Raw genomic sequence first — 16458 nt, 5'->3', positions numbered from 1 at the left:
TCTCGGAATAACGTAAGCATCGACGAGTCCATTATTGAAGAAATGAAAATTATTAAGCGTCTCTATTGCACGGTGCAGCCTAGCATTTTCAATTTTTTGGGCGTGTGTCATGAAGTGGGCATCTTTCTATCGATTCCCTGGTGGTACAAGGTGGTACAGGATAGAAGGTCACGGGTGCAAAGGATTGTCTTCTACACATAAGCACCAAACGTGCAGCCGGAAGGAGGAAGTTGTAACGAATTGTAAAACTCGTTATTGAAAGCATGGCCACGACCACTCTGCCATAAGTGTAACGACGAAGAAGAAGGGGATATCTATACTAATATTATAAAGAGGAAAGATTTGTTTGTTTGTTTGTTTCGAATAGGCTCCGAAACTACTGGACCGATTTGAAAAATTATTTTTCCATTAGAAGCCGACATTGTCCCTGATGAACATAGGCTACTTTTTTAATAATTTTTTTTTTTTTGGTTTCATGTTTGTTTTTATGTTTCCGAAGCGAAGCGAGGGCGGGTCGCTATTATTTATAGTGCGGCATACACCTGATTCTTCAGGTTTACAGATGTCTTGTTTTAAAAAAAAAAACCTTGACACCTCCCTTCCCGCCAAATAGTCTACCCTTAAATTAAACAAATAAATATAGCGTACATACCTACCACTATGTACGGTACCTACACATATAGAGAGTTAAAAATCAGAAATATACCACTAACTTAAAACCACTCCAAGTTATTCAATCCTGTTTATGCAGGATAGCCGTCGGAGCCCCGTGGTTCGTCAGGAACATCGACCTCCAAGTGGCGCGACACGAGAACCCTCTCATCGTGGCGGCCGGTAACTACATTCCCGATCCTGCGGACAGAATGGAAAGCAGTCGATGTCGCCCAAAACACGTCATTTCGGATCCTCCCGATCCACTAACGGTGCTTTTAGGTACCTCAAGCACCGGTCATCGTTCTCGTCGAACCGGTCGCTTGCGACAAAAGGTTCGACGAGTAAATTAACCCACAGACACAGCCCACTGAGTTTCTCGCCGGATCTTCTCATTGGCTTGCGTTTCCGATTCGGTGGTAGATTCTGCGAAGCACGGCTCTTGCTAGGATTCGTGTTAGCAACGTCGTCAGATTTGAGCCCCGTGAGCTTACCTATTAACTAAGGTTACGCTGAAATAGCCTCTCAAGGCTATCAGCTTAGGTAGGAAAAAAAAATATATAGCCTTTCGTTTCATACTTCAGTGCTTTCGTTATATGTACTTCTGTCAGAAATGTCATTTGTCAGAAATTAAGACAAAAAAATGGCCGAGGAAGACGAAATCGATATTTTAGGGGATTTTTCATTCAATTCATGCTTTGCACAAAATAACCAAGGAATGTGAGTATTTTTTAATAATAAATACACTAATAGCAGATACTTTAACACTAACATTTATCATTACCAAATTAGAGCAAAGTTTGTTTTCCCCACTTGATCACAACAATGACGTTAATTTGTTATTGTATGTCATTGTTATGTATCTATTATTAATAGAATGTTTCTGAATTTATAATCATAGTGGTCGCAACCACCCACCGAATTTCAATAAAACCGAAAGCAAAAAGTTTTCCATTTACAAACATCTTGTTAGATAGTATTGAGTTTTATTCCAGTCCTTCTTGCTCCAGCAGAGAGGACACGGTACATCCTCAATGGTTGTTAGACTCCACAGAAACGAATTGGTATGATAAAAATAAAGATAAAAAGTAAGTACCTCCTAATAACTGACTTTTTTCAATTAGATACATTATTAAAGATTATAACAAAAAATACAAATTCATATCCTCAAGTCCATCCATCCATTTTAAGTTATTCAAAGATAAATTTGAATTTGAGATCAATCAATAAGCATAAAATTAATATGTTTTAAAATATCTTATTTCAGCATCAAAGATGGACCATATCGAAAACTACTTGGAAATAGTTCGTCTAGAAAGTACAACAATAACACCCATACAGAATGGAGTAAAAATGAAAGACAGATACTTGTTATGGAAATGGTAATTTTATAATTTGTTTTTTCTAAAGTAATTATAGGAAAATTATACTTCTAAAGTTAGTGAGTAAAATACTCCTTGAGCCAAATTAGAATTTAAAATTGTAAAACATTGTTCTAAAAATGTAATATCTAAAATTAGAACACTGTATAAATTAGCATTAGCTAGCTGTTGTAATAATTCAATGAATTCAGAGAGAAACAATAAATTTAACCTCTATTTTCAGGCTAAGTTTGGTAGAAATATTAAAAAGATATCACAGACATTAAAAACAAAAACTGAAGCAGAAATACAAGCAATGATTGAGGCTGAATTTGGTGTAATGTTAGAGTCATCTTTGCCAGGGCTGGAAAAAAATGAAGAGCAGTATGACATGCCTACAGTTGCCCAAGAAGAAATAGTCACAGCAGAGTTAAACACGCGTAGTGCTAGTGCTGATAAAACAAAACAAAATAAAAATAAAAATTATCGAAAAAAATACCCTAAATCAAAGAACATAATACTAAAACCCAACCTCACAAATGAAATGAAACCTGGTATAGAATCATCGGAAATAATTTATGAAGATGATTTAATTGTTGGCTCAACTGAATCAATTGGTTCTGATCTGGAATTGACAGACATAGTTTCTAAGAATGTGGCTAAACACCAAGCGAAAGGTAAAGTGGAGAGAAAAATTGGAAATCACAGAAGGAAAGTGTCAAGGAATTATGATAAAAAGCCCAGAAACAAAAGTAAAGAGTTAAAATCTCCACAGGGCAGACAGAGGAAGAACTCTAGCTTGTCTGACGATAGTGTTAAAAGTCCTAAAATGCAGTTATTGTTGGGTTCTGGACAAGCTTTGCCGATTTCTGAAGGAGAACAAGTGGTAAATATCTTAAATTGCTCTTTTCAATAGCTTATTTTTAGATTTTTGTTGTAATATTCAAAATAACAACTGGCATACGAAAAATATACCGGTACTGAATAGCGACATCCTAACTAATCTCATAATGAGAAAAAAAATACATGTGTGCAATTCACACGTGGTAGAAGTGAAACCTTCCAAAATTAAAATACAATTATCCTAAACATCTTAAGTATATGTAAAATTTTGTCATTAGTAAATAATTGTAAGGTAGCGCCCTCTGTGAATTGATATTTTAATTTCACGTATAATCCTAAATTAAAATTCACTACAAGAGCTTTCATACACACGTTAGTATTAAAAAATCTCACAGATGGCGCTGAATTAAATAGTATGTATATTTCTGTCTCATTCTTTGCTGGCTTCATCCTACACATTTTTGTATTTGTGTCTCTTACCTGTCGTTTTTTCCGTTGCCGGATGTTTTGAAATCACAACGATTCTAAAGAAGTTTTCACTTCAAAAACACCAATTTATAATTTTATTTGCATTAAAATAATCTGTAACCTATGTAAAATCTATGACCCAAATGTGTCACCCGTTGGCAAATCCCACACAAGGCACGCATTGTTAGAGATCAAAATTGGAGTTAATATTTCTAATAAACGAATATGTTCAGTAATTCAATTACAATTAAAAGAAGCAAATTCAAATGACCCTCAGATAAAAATAGAGAAGAAGAAAGACTCTGAGCCAGAAAGTGATATAGACATTGATGTAGATAGCGACAGTGAAGCAAAACAGAAAAAACCAAAGACCATAACTAAAGACGATGATGCGCCGATAGTTGTACCTCTAGAGAACTTTGAACCGATGCCCAGAAGACAGAAGAAAATAAATTTGGTAAATGTTTTATGTTATCATTGTATTTGTAATTTCAATTAAAGGAAAAGTTCTTTTTTTTTATTGCTAAGGTGGGTAGTACAAGCTCATGGCCCACCTGATGTTAAATGGTTACCAGAGCACATATACATCTACAACGTAAATGCCGCCACCTACCTTGAGATAATATTGCGAAGGTCTCAGTTTTTACAGTACAAGTTTTAATGGAATTAATTGAATTTCTTAATTTTCTAATTTGAACATTTCTGAAGCTGTATCAACTTTTCAGATTAATAACATGCCAATATTATAAGTACTAGTATAGAAGCAAATATCTTGAATCGAACAGACAATACATTTACAAGATCAGAAAATTAACAAAACATGTATTGCCTTTTTACAAAATAATAATAATGGTTTTATAATTAATAGCCGTACTCGCCCGCTTCGCTGGACAATTAAAATTAACATTATTATTTGTTGTCATTATCTTAGGGAGTCCAACGCTCATATAAATATTAGCCTATCCATTAAGTACATGTATTTTCTACACGGATACCAAGTTTCAGGTCAATCGGATGCATGGTTTAGTAGTTATAACGGAACATATGATAGATAGAATGTATAAACATTAGTATAGATAGGCAAAAGAACAGTTGTAATCATAGGACACTGTAATTATTTTATAAAAACTATACAGTTACTGAACACTAACTTTAGAGGTACCACCGGTCAAAGTAATGTGGCTCATAGTGCGTCTTCATTCCAGGGCGGGGGTGGTGGGTACACAATAATGCACACGGAGGCCGGGGACCTGTACCGGGTACAGGCGGAGCCGCGCAGGGAGCGCGCGCCGCGCCGCCCGCCCATACACCTCATGCAGTGCCGCGTCTACAGCGCCGAGAGGCCGGTGCGTTACTACTTGTTCTACACTTTCGCGACTATCTCTTTCACACACGCAGTGGTGGATTTACACTAGGGGGTCTAAATCCGGCCCTGCACACTTCATTGTTTACGGAGAGTTCAAGATATCGACGCTTGAAAGGCAAACGTGACTAAGCGACAATAACTGCTTTATACATAAATGATAGACAATAACCATATTCGATGTTCAAAAAATATATATTTCTGGGTCTATTAAAATCATTTAAATCCTACAAGCTAGATCCGTTAAAATATAATTTTTTTCAGGTATTTCAACTTATTAGTCTACTGTAATGTTCACGCATTGTCGCTTAGTCACGTTTGCCTTTCAAGCGTCGATATAGTAAATTTGGCTGATGCTTTTTGTGTGGTGGCAGCGGTAGTCTGTGCCACCAGACCCTGCTGCGCGGTCCAGGGTCCACCACAACCCCACGTGCGTGTGTCCGTCAGGCGCCGTTCGAGGTCGAGCTACACGTGTCTGCGCTGCTGGCCATGGACGCGCACGCGCACTCGTCGCGCGCCGAGGTCATGGGGCTGGTGGGCGGACACGTGCGGGGCCGCGTGCTCGCCGTCACCGCCTACCGACCCACCGCCGCCGCCGCCGGCGCCACGCACTGCGAGATGGACCCAGGTGTGTAGGCGAACGTCGTCAAATCATCATATTCTTCTTCTTTATTTTTTGGCTCCGGAACGGTTTGTGCATTAGCCAGCGTCAAGTAATAAGATTTTTTTTAATTCGCCTTTTTAATTATTTTTGATTTATCACTACATAGTATAAAACAAAGTCGCTTTCTCTGTCCCTATATCCTTATGTATTCTTAAATCTTTAAAACTATGCAACGGATTTTAATTCGTTTTTTTTTTTTTAATTAAGTGCACAAATGTGGGAAAATGAAACAAAGCCGCTGGACGTAGCTTCTCGGGATCTTCCAAAAAGTCAACTGAAAAAATCTCAGTAAATGACCACCATTTCACCGAGATTATCTTCATCCCAGTTGAATAATGTCTCAAATTAATCATCTTCATTTCACTCCATATTATTATTTTTCATAAAAATAAGGATATAAATTAAAATAAGACATGACTTAAAAGTCGTAGTTACCGGGTCATAAAATCCCTTTAAAAAAAACCATAATAATGTTCAAACTTATAATTTCAGTTACTTATAGTCGAATTTCGACTACCGGAGGACCACTAGTCATTATTAAATTTATCAAGTAAAATGTATATTTTATAGTTTCTGGTTGCGTGCAGTGTCGCAGGTGATGGCGGCGGAGAGCCTGTGCGCGGCGGGCGCGGCGGCGTGCGGCTGGCACCACTCGCACCCCGCCAGCGCTGCGCGGCCCTCCGCCCGCGACCTGCGCACGCAGCGCGCCCTGCAGCGGGCCCTGCGCCGCCCCTTCCTCGCGCTCATCACCTCCCCGCACTGGCCCCCGGGCCGCACCGCCTCGCACTACAGGTACCAACCACTCAATACTAACTACAATTGAAGTCGTCGCGGCCTAAAGGATAAGACGTTCGGTGTATTCGTGTTGAAGCGATGCACCGGTGTTCGAATCCCGCAGGCGGGTACCAATTTTTCGAATGAAATACGTACTTAACAAATGTTCACAATTGATTTCCACGGTGAAGGAATCGGAATTACATCGTGTAATAAAAATCAAACCCGCAAAATTATAATTTGCGTAATTACTGGCGGTAGGACCTCTTGTGTTTTTTTGTTATTGTAATTTCGATATATTTTAAGCTACCTATTGCTAATAAGCTCGAGGGGTTATACTATCTTCACCAGACGTGTAGCTCACGTGTACACGGGGTTCAGCCTGAATAATTTTGATCGAACATTTTTATCGATTTATAGAGAATACCTTCCCTTCACATAGTACATCCATAACATAATAAAAACGGTTTCCGAGAAAAATTACTGTTAAAATTACTGTTAGCGGGTAATTCAATATCAAAGTATTGTTTTGCCACTCAGCCACGTTAGGTACTCTAATAATTGAACTTAACACCAGATGGGCCAACCATATAAGCAACAACAAAAAACTGCTACCATTCCATATAAACTCATAACGGTCTAAATGTTAATGTGGTAGAGTTAACATTATTATTTACATTTTGACATTCAACAAGTGTGTTATGCTGACATGTAAGTTGAAATAAATGATTTTTAATTTGAATTTTTGAATTTGAATTTTGTTGGCCAATGGCCAGCTCAATACCTCAGCAACACGACCACTTGACTCCACAGATGTATCCGCGTTGAAGACGACGCGCCCTCGGACGCCGACGCGGATCTCCCCGCCGGGTACCAGTTCAGCGTCAGCCTTGTGCCCGATCTCAACCTCAACAACTTGGACTCATTCCTCGCCGAACTGAGCGCCATACGCGCGGAAGAGAAGACGGACATGTCAGTGGACATGGCATGCGACGTGTGCCCGCATGCTCGGATGCCTATCTTAGATAAGGTAATAATGATATCGAGGGATAAAAGGCTCTTTGGTTTAAGCGAAACTGAGCTTAATACGCGACATTTTTCTTTGTTATTAAAGATGCGTTTTAATTGATATTTGGCACAAAACAAATTGACCTTTGTAATACTGAACTTCTATTAAGTTTACTTCATTGAATAACTGAAGAAGTTTTTTTTGTATGCATGCACTTTTGCTGTCAGTCATCTAACTCGAAAGTGAAAAAACAACAAGAAAGTCAGAACTGATATAATTTTTTGCGTGCAGTACGCGCCGCGTGCGACTAAAGACAGCAATAGTTTAGAGTGAGAGCGCATGATCGCCGCCGCCATTTTAGATTCGTTTCACTATTGGCGCGGCTTATAACAATAGTTATAGTGTAGTGAGTAGTTTGTAGAGTTAATTTTGCCGATATCTGTGCGAAAATTGGGTTAACTTTTACGCTATCGAGAACGTTAAAAAACTCACACTTAGCACACTGTTCTAGACGTTTCTAGCCTGCGACTGTTTGCTTGCAGTTGATATCGAGCGTGTCCCACCATGTGCGCGCGGCCGGCTACCGACACGACGACCCGCTCGTGCCGCTGTTGCTGCACGGCATCAGGGACGTGTTCAGGTAGCGCGACCACTCAACGTCTGCACCCGGACTATTAGTTGTGTCATTCCCGACCCTATTGACAGAGCATAAGACTCATTTCACCTTGAAACGCCTGGACGCGCGGCAAGTAAATGGTGCTTGATAACTGGACCAGCTGTCAAAACCTCCGAGCTGGAGTGTCTTTATGTGCTCTTGTGAAGTAGTGATCCCAAAAGTTGTTAGACAGTGTGTTCACATGTAAAATTTCCAGTACACTGAATAAAGGGTAATCGCTCTGGAAGCTGAATCGATAATAATCGGAGTATCGATTTGTGTTAGCTTAAATTGATTCAGTTTATTTTTTTTAAGCTTTAAGATTAGTTATTAAAAAGAATAAAGTTTTGTAATAAAACGTTGCAATAGGTTGAGTGTAAATAATTTGTGTGTAATATATATAATATGTGCAGTATCTTGTAAATAATTTTAAGCTTTAAAAGATGTTGATTGGCGGCTACAATCTCTCCTGTTTGTTCTCAGTCGATAAATAAAATAGAACACGAAACTAATCGGCTGAACTTGAAAACTAAATATCGATCAATGTTTCGATTAACATGTTCGTTTTTACGTTGATGTGAGGCAGCGTTTGATACCGACTTTTTAAAAATATGTATTTAAATATTAACAAATCCTTTAAAATCGTTTTACGATTACATAAATAAATAAACCATACATTCCTTATTCCTTCCGTACATAAAAAAATCACTATATTCGTAAGGAGTTCAAAGTTTTCCTAAAAAAAAAATTATATTATTTATATTTATTTACTCTTCAACAAAAATAAATATTGAGCTCTTAAGGAAAGATAAGGAAGTAAAGATTAAAAACACAGTTTTAATTTTAAATATATAAAGTATGTAAAAGTTAGTTTATGGTAGCGGACAATAAATATTTGTATTGAAACACAATCGGTCCGGTGTCTGTGAGGACGGCGCCCTAGCGGACTTGAGCAACAGAGACAGAGACAACGCTATGCGAAGCCGAAATTAGTCGAGTGTCTCTTTCCAACAGTCAATGTGCAATATTAATCGCCCAGACTGTAGTTTCATTAGGACTTCTTATGACCTCTTCGTCATCCTCTAAAGATGCTTGTGAATAGACAAATTCATCCATTTCAATAAATATTTGTTTCAATATTAACTTGGTGGTGTAGCGGTTAGCTGTTAGACCAAGGGTACAATTCCTACTCCGGACAAATATTAGTGTGGCCAATAGGTTTGTTTACTTTGGCTCTATGTTTACTATATAATCTGTATATAAAAAAAAAGTATCTAAATCAGTCTTTGGTTTTCATGTATAGGAAATTCTATTTTAGGGCGATTTGATCGTGGGATTTCTGCCAGATTATTTAATTGCTATTTATTTTCATATGAGAAGAAAAGTACTGTTGCTAAATGTTTTAATGGTGTTACCTTTTCCTCTATAAATAAACTGCAGATATTTATCAATTATTATCACTATTAATGTATATAAGTGTTCTTATAAACTCTTCACGATTGACATAATATAATCTATACATATAAATAAAATTGGAGTGTCTGTTTAGAATATTGAAACAACCGCTTTTTACTACATGCATAGGAATATGCGGTACGTACACCAAAATAACATTTTTTACAATTTTTGTCTATCTGTTTGTTCCGGCTAATCTCTGGAACGGCTGGACCGATTTTGACGAGACTTTCACTGATAAGTAGCTGATGATATAAGGAGTTATTTGGCTTCTTTTTTTAGACTAGCTTCGCCCCGCGGCGTCACTCGTGGTACGGCAATAACCGCGGGTAACATCGCGGGGCTGAGTCCCGTGATAGTATACTATAAAGTCGCTTTACTGCATCCGCGAGTAAATCAAATATTTTTATGGTTTATATTGTGGTGTATCATAATTTTTTAATATTTTAAATATTGATATTAATATTTTATATATTGATTGCAATAGAACTTTCATGCTCAGTATTATTTAAATTTTTATTTGATGTGTACGATTATTAACGAAAGTGACTTTAGCTGTGTTCGGAGGAACTGTGATTGTAAATTAAAAGTTTTAATTACAATTATTTTGTTTTACTTACATTCTCTTTTTTTAAATAAGTCTTCTTTCTTGTTTACTCTTTAACAATTATCTATGCGGCCATTGTTTCACAATCGGCCGAATTTCATTATCTCAAACGCTTATTACAGTCATTACAATGTTAGTCTTGTATCAATGATTTCTTTTTTCCCTGGTTGAATCAAACCCCGAACGTTCCAGGTTCCCAGTTTCATCTTTTTACGAAGCTGTATGCGATGACCAGATGTTCTGTCACCAGTAGCATTCTGTCCGCACTGTGCCTGGTGAGCCATGACAGTGTGGCCAGTAGCATATCTCACACCGTGAGACCTGGACTCGTCAAGGCGCCGGGTGGTAGCCGGACCGCATCCTATCACTCTCGTTTCAGATTCTTGGTTACTTTGGTCACATTTCTCGGCGGCCACCAGACAACCTTGAGAGATTGACTGTGGTGCTGTGGTGGACAAGGTAGAAGGGAAAAGACCCGCCGGCCGGCCGCCAAACCGTTGGTCAGATCAGATAATTGCGCTCACTGGACTCTGTTGCGACCGCCCTTAGAGAAGCCGAAAACCGAAGGAAATGGAAGCTGATGGTACAAAGAGCCACGAAGGGCTTTCAGGGACACGACCTTCAGCAATGAAGTATGCGACTAAGAAGAAGAAGTATAATGAAATAAAAATCAAATATTTATGGCACATTTTCAGTTTATTTTTTAAACGTTACATTTTGTGCTATATAAAAAATAATACAGTTTGATTATTGATTGTTTTTTTTCCACTTATGAATATTAAGATTTATTTTCACAATTCACATTGAATATCCAAATAATACTTCCATTTCGTTAAATTTTATTACAATTTCTCGTATACTTAGCTCAGCATCATTTGCATTACTTAGCATTTTTTAAATGTTTTACAATTTAACAAGCAAACGGTTACGTCAACATTCCGCCTCACGTTGAGGCACTACGAACCGCTTTACTGAAAGTGCCTTATGCTTTTATAATTTAAAAACGATATAGTAATTCATCTATTTATACAGTCATATTATCGCGTGGCCTTGCACTAGGTCACTGCTTATTGGATGGACCACAAAACGCATCTAAAACACGGATCGTCGCAACAATTCCCCAGTAAATCTTAAAAATAAATGAGGGCTTGACTTACAATGGCAAGAACGTCAAATGACAAAAAACAAACAGTGAGCAATGAACTGGCAGTGAATAATAACATCAAACCGCACCCACACAAATAGAATTCGAAGGAAGACGAGTATTATTGTATAACTCTGGGGCCGTGACGACGTCCGCGTTCACAACGGTCCGCTGCGCTTAAGCGCAACCTACCTTAGGCAATAAATTAAAAAAAAATTAAATTATTAAAAAATAAAGAGCTCGAAACGATGTAGCGTTACACATATAACTATATTTACAATGTTAAACTTAAGACTAATTAGAAGCATCAACTATGAAAATTTTTATCAACATTGAAGGCACATGATTCCGCACCGATACTCCAGTGTGCATGACGTAAGGTGTACTCATCGCTGGCAACACTCCACTGTACTCATTTAAAATGTACTTGTGGCAACACCGTTACGCCATCCATCAAAATAAGTTTTGTGACCCACATTTTATATAGTACATTTAATATTTATTACAAAACCTAAAAATGAAAACGATTTGATGGATGCTATAACGGTGTTGCCATGTTATGGATCGGACGTGAGAGTCTAACTTACATTTTATTTACACAAAGTGCGTATTGAGGACTGTATTGGATTTACTTTGTACACTATGTTCTCGTGGAGACTATTTATACAACTTCAGATAAGGTACAGTGTAAATAGACTAGTCTAAAGGATTAATGTAGATGTTTTCTATCGTCTAAATAAATTTGTGGTATTCATTTTTTTTTTTTTATATTGCCCTTGTAGGCAGACGAGCATACGGCCCACCTGATGGTGAGTGGTTACCGTCGCCCATGGACTTCAGCAATGCCAGGGGCAGAGCCAAGCCGCTGCCTACCGCTACGACGTCTGGATTTGGCAGCATCAAATTATTTAGGAAATAGAAAAAATCATCTATAATTGAAACACACGCTGGTTTAGTGCAAAACATCGGAATGAATGCAGTCTTTCGAACAGTCAATACTGTGCTGAAATACTCTATAGAGCCTTTCTGTTGAATAATAACAGTGAATAATATTTTGAATTTACTATAACTTACTCTATATTCACCATTAAAAAAAATATGAACCATTCAGTAAGCACTGTTCGAATGTTCTGCGCGTTCATCGATTGAAACATCAAAAACACATCTTTACTTAAAACTATTTCGCTACTAGTACTATTCACAGCTGCATCACGGAAACATATTTTTATTTATAATAAAACGGTTCTAATAATTAAAATATTATTTTCATTAATTCATTAAACTTGATTGAGATCCCAGTGTTGAAAGTATGCTAAATTAGACATTGTTTTCCGAATCTAATATATAAACACTGTTTTAAAAAAAAGAATTGTAGTTTTAAATTGTATTTGTTTTCCGTTTTCTTTTTTTAATTTCATTAAAACTCTTCATATTATCTATTCGATTCCAACCAAATTATATATAATATTTTAATATATTTTATTTTTTTTAAACAGAACACTTTTTCGTTTTTTTAAATCTATAAAAAAAAAAACATTTAATTAAAAATGTACAAACTAAGCAGTCGTCAGTATAACTCTAGGTCGATACCGTGGTACGGAACAGAGTCAACTGTGCCTTATTCGGTGAATAACATTGATATAACAACCATCACTATTGATATCCGATTACCAATCCCACGTAACTATAAAAAAAATAAGATTTTTACTAACATTACGCGTGGAATTTACCCAAAAAAAAATAGGTATAAATATTAAAAATTCATACGCGACAAAGCTTCCTCGTTCCGGACCACGGTACATATTCAATTGCCCGTACTGTCGTCATTCTGCCATTAATTACTCCCGTACAATAGTAAGCGTACTCAACTAGCTTCACGTAAAAAAGTAATTAAAAATAATTTTTATAATCTAAATGTCAATGAGGAACAGTTTTTTCTTTATACAGTGCAGCACTCGCGGTATGCGTTAATAAAGTAAATTAAATAAATAAATTTGCACGGTTCAGTCGCCCTGTTTAGTTTAGTGTTCCCCGTATCAAAATAATTCGAATATTACTTCTAGTAATTAAAAATAATAATAATAATAATAAAAACCAACGATCATGGAAGAGTACGTAATCAGTCAAAATGTCAATACAGTAAACGTACGATTATTAAATGTAAACAGGGCGAGATTCTGGATGTTCGTGTGTCACTCGCATTCAACGATTATATTTTTGCAATATTATTGGAAAGTTTGAACGCTTGAGTCATTAGTCAGTTAAATCGGCAACGTTATTACTTAAAACACTGAAATTAATAATTTTTACAATTTTTTTTTGTTTTGTTTTATAGTTAATTTTCACAAGACATCAGGTGATATTGATTGAATCATTTCTGTTTGAACGAGCGTGCTTGACATGGGTAGATGGCGCCACTAGTCGACGCTCTTGACGCGCGCCATGACCAGATGGCGCCACTAGTCGACGCTCTTGACGCGCGCCATGACCTTGCCCTCGAACATGGGCAGCGTGTCCGCGTCGTTGCACACCTCCTCCTGTATCACCGTGTCCAGGTCCGCGCAGTTCGTCTTGAAGAAGTATCTGTCAATAGAACGATCAACATTCTTTTTACAAATGCTTTTAGTTATTTTGTGACCTGGTAACTAAGACCTTTAAGTCAAGGCTTGTTTAGCTTGTGTGGCTTATTTTAATTTATTTTTTTATTTTTATGAGAAATTATAATATGGAGTGAAATAAAACAAAATGAAGATGATTAATTTGAGACATTAATCAACTGAGATGAAATGAAATTAAATGAGATGAGATGATGTGGGATGAAATATAATCTCAGTAAGATGGTGGTTATTTACTGAGACTTTTTCAGTGGGCTTTTTGGAGGATCCCGAGAAACTACGTCCAGCGAATTTGTTTAATTTTCCCACATTTGTGCACTTTCACAGATATTAAACAGGTAATCATCATCACCGTTATTACACATTTAAACCTGAAGAAGTACTAAATAGAAAAAATAAAACAAATCACACAACTTCACTCCTCGCATTCCCGCCAAAAAGCCTTCACAACTGCTATTTATTATATTCTTCAAAGCCGGCTAGCTAACTTGCAGATCTGCCACGAGGCGACTTGTTTAAGACTAATTTTTTTTTAAAGTACTTTTACAGAAATACTTTTTTATTTGTTACCTTATTAAGGATGATTCTATGAATAAATTAAAACTGTAAATGTGTATTGCTGTCAGTAATGTGAGTATTACTTTACTGATTTAACATTTTCTTTGAGATTATAGATGTCGACAGTTCATTTTACTTCGTAGGACATATTATTTTTTAAGCATTAATGACATTATGTGATCACATGTAAAATTTACCATTAAAACGAAATAACTAAATTAAAGACATTTATGGTTGAAAAAAGAATGAGTACTGAGCATAATTGGCGAAAGCAACTCACGCGTCTCGTATCGTGAGCATTGTCAGTATTGTTTTGCAGTTAACAGTAACGCAATACACAGACAGCAGTGTTTACCTGAAGTTTCCCTTCTTGGGCAGGTAGTCCTTGAAGAGTTTGAGTGTGAGCGGCGCGGCGGGCACCTTGAAGCGGTAGGGCACGGGCTCGTCCAGGAACGTCACCACCACCACGGTCTGCTCCGCCGCGCCGCTGTGCCCGCTGCCGCCCTTGCTGCCGCTGCCCCTGAACCACAACCATCTGTTAGTCGGGGACCGGGGTTGGAGCAGGACGGTCAATGTGGCGTGTCCTCACCGTGACCTCTGCTTGTCCCTGCGGTCGGCGGAGGAGCCCCTGGAGGAGAGCAGGTGCCGGCGCTCGAGGCGCTCGGAGCCCTCGGCGATCCACAGCAGGATGCGGGGCTCCACGCCGCCCGCGCTCGTCGTGTTGTCGCTGACCACGGACACGCCGCTGTCCGTCAACTCCGTCACCGTCTTCTTCGAGAACGATCTGTGCGACGCGAACGAATTGAGACATTGGCGCATGGGTCGTTATTGATTAAAAAGCAACTATAGTAGAATTATTTTGTCCATGCAGTTTGGGTCATAAAACATAGCCCGGCTAGGGCGGTGAGCATGTTGCGCGATTATCGATAAAAACAAATGAGTCATCGGCTACTCCTTTGTTTTGTATCAAAACGGCAGAATTTATTCAAAATAACATTTGAACGTGTTGTTATCAACAATGTGTTAAATTTTTTCACTGAAATAAGAATAAATCCAGAAAAGTTACAAAGTGTTAATTTCTGCCGTTCTCGTTAACTTGCTGCGATAATATGTGGTGTAAGTGTTCGATTAGTGATACTTTCTTTCATGTTTTTTTTTTATTTGGACGACCAAATTTTTATTTGGATTTATTTGAATGGGTGGACGACCTCACAGCCCACCTGGTGTTAAGTGGTTACTGGAGCCCACAGACATCCACAACGTAAATGCGCCACCCACCTTGAGATATAAGTTCTCAGGTCTCATGTATAGTTACAACGGCTGCCCCGCCCTTTAAACCGAAATGTATTACTGCTTCACGGCAGAAATAGGCGGGGTGGTGGTACCTACCCGCGCGGACTCACAAGACACGCGTCCCGTCGCCACGTACCTGCGCGTCAGCGAGTGCGGATGGTTGAAGGAGTCCGGCGGCGCGTCGTAGTGTCCCGAGTCGGCGGAGAGCGCGGCGGAGAGCGCGGAGGCGGCGCGGCGCGAGTGTGCGGAGTGCGCGGCGTGGCTCGAGTGCGCGTGTCGCTGGCGGGCGCGCCGGCCCCCCGGCGGGGACGCGCCCGGCGTGCGCTCCGACCACACGCGCGACACGTGCTGGTCTGGTGGGAGACGTGGCCTTGTTATTATCAACTTAAGTTGTGAAGTTTAAAGGTGAGATTTAAACAGTGTTGCGGTACAGTTACATTGACTATTTATTTAAAAAAAGTACTGTCACATACCAAACATTTAACATTTAAAATAGCTTAAACTATTTAATTTATGGCCTGATGCATGTGACAATAATGGCGTACATAACATTGGCAATTTATCGGCTCGAAGATGAAATACAATAATAATAAATAAATAATAAATGACTAACCTAATATATCCTGATCGTTGTCATCGTCGAGCTGCAGTTTCTCTCGGATGGCGGCCGCGACCAGCTGCGGCGGCAGCGCCTGGCTGGAGCCGTCTTCAGCGTCACCCTGCATACAATATACACTATAACAATTGGGAAGGACGTGTGCTTCCCTCGGACCGAGAAGTGCGACAAGGCAGCAACATTTCCGGAGCCAATAGCTTGTTCCTCACGTCACCCAGATCATGATCAAGAGTCGGCCATGACATTAAACAAAATATGCGATCTGTAATTACAAATCAATTCCTGATGAGATTCAATTTTGATAAGACGTATCTTTTTTTGCAAACGAGTGCGTGCGTCAATCTTTAGTTCGCAAACTATGGAAAACATCTGCGAAGGCAAC

At 38.6% G+C, this 16458-nt stretch overlaps 2 protein-coding genes across 6 annotated transcripts in view; one reads left to right on the top strand and one right to left on the bottom strand.

Moving 5' to 3' along the window:
* The first annotated feature begins 1071 nt into the window (after nt 1-1071).
* On the top strand, nt 1072-9845 carry LOC101746781 (histone H2A deubiquitinase MYSM1). Of its 3 annotated transcripts, none has more exons than XM_004932562.5 (10): nt 1072-1371; nt 1647-1739; nt 1919-2033; nt 2257-2898; nt 3601-3780; nt 4529-4669; nt 5134-5314; nt 5938-6142; nt 6938-7154; nt 7676-9845. In XM_004932562.5, the coding sequence occupies exons 1-10, from the start codon at nt 1295-1297 to the stop codon at nt 7775-7777; spliced, it is 1953 nt and encodes a 650-aa protein (XP_004932619.1). In that variant the 5' UTR covers nt 1072-1294; the 3' UTR covers nt 7778-9845. The 3 variants fall into 3 exon arrangements, with proteins under 3 accessions (XP_004932619.1, XP_062529431.1, XP_021207831.1); XM_062673447.1 differs by having other exon boundaries at nt 1210-1371; nt 1662-1739; XM_021352156.3 differs by having other exon boundaries at nt 1211-1371; nt 1665-1739.
* A 682-nt stretch (nt 9846-10527) lies between these two features.
* LOC101739893 (axin) overlaps nt 10528-16458 on the bottom strand; it is a 129607-nt gene continuing 123676 nt past the window's right edge. For all 3 annotated transcript variants that reach the window (XM_012695811.4, XM_021352163.3, XM_062673446.1), the window contains 5 exons: nt 16074-16179; nt 15597-15813; nt 14757-14951; nt 14523-14687; nt 10528-13577 (listed from right to left, as the gene is read on the bottom strand). In XM_012695811.4, the coding sequence (XP_012551265.2) occupies nt 13454-13577; nt 14523-14687; nt 14757-14951; nt 15597-15813; nt 16074-16179 (807 nt within the window). In that variant the 3' untranslated portion in view covers nt 10528-13453. The remainder of the gene's footprint in view (nt 13578-14522; nt 14688-14756; nt 14952-15596; nt 15814-16073; nt 16180-16458) is intronic.

This window comes from Bombyx mori, chromosome 17 (genome assembly GCF_030269925.1).
Source record: "Bombyx mori chromosome 17, ASM3026992v2".
Taxonomy (NCBI): Eukaryota; Metazoa; Arthropoda; class Insecta; order Lepidoptera; family Bombycidae; genus Bombyx; species Bombyx mori.
This window is presented reverse-complemented; position numbering and strand designations above follow the sequence as displayed.

Coding starts and splice junctions, on each gene's coding strand:
- LOC101746781 (XM_004932562.5), top strand. CDS start 1,295: ATGGCCGAGGAAGACGAAATCGATATTTTAGGGGATTTTTCATTCAAT. Junction 5,315..5,937: donor GCACTGCGAGATGGACCCAG/GTGTGTAGGCGA, acceptor GGTTGCGTGCAG/TGTCGCAGGTGATGGCGGCG. Junction 6,143..6,937: donor CGCACCGCCTCGCACTACAG/GTACCAACCACT, acceptor TTGACTCCACAG/ATGTATCCGCGTTGAAGACG.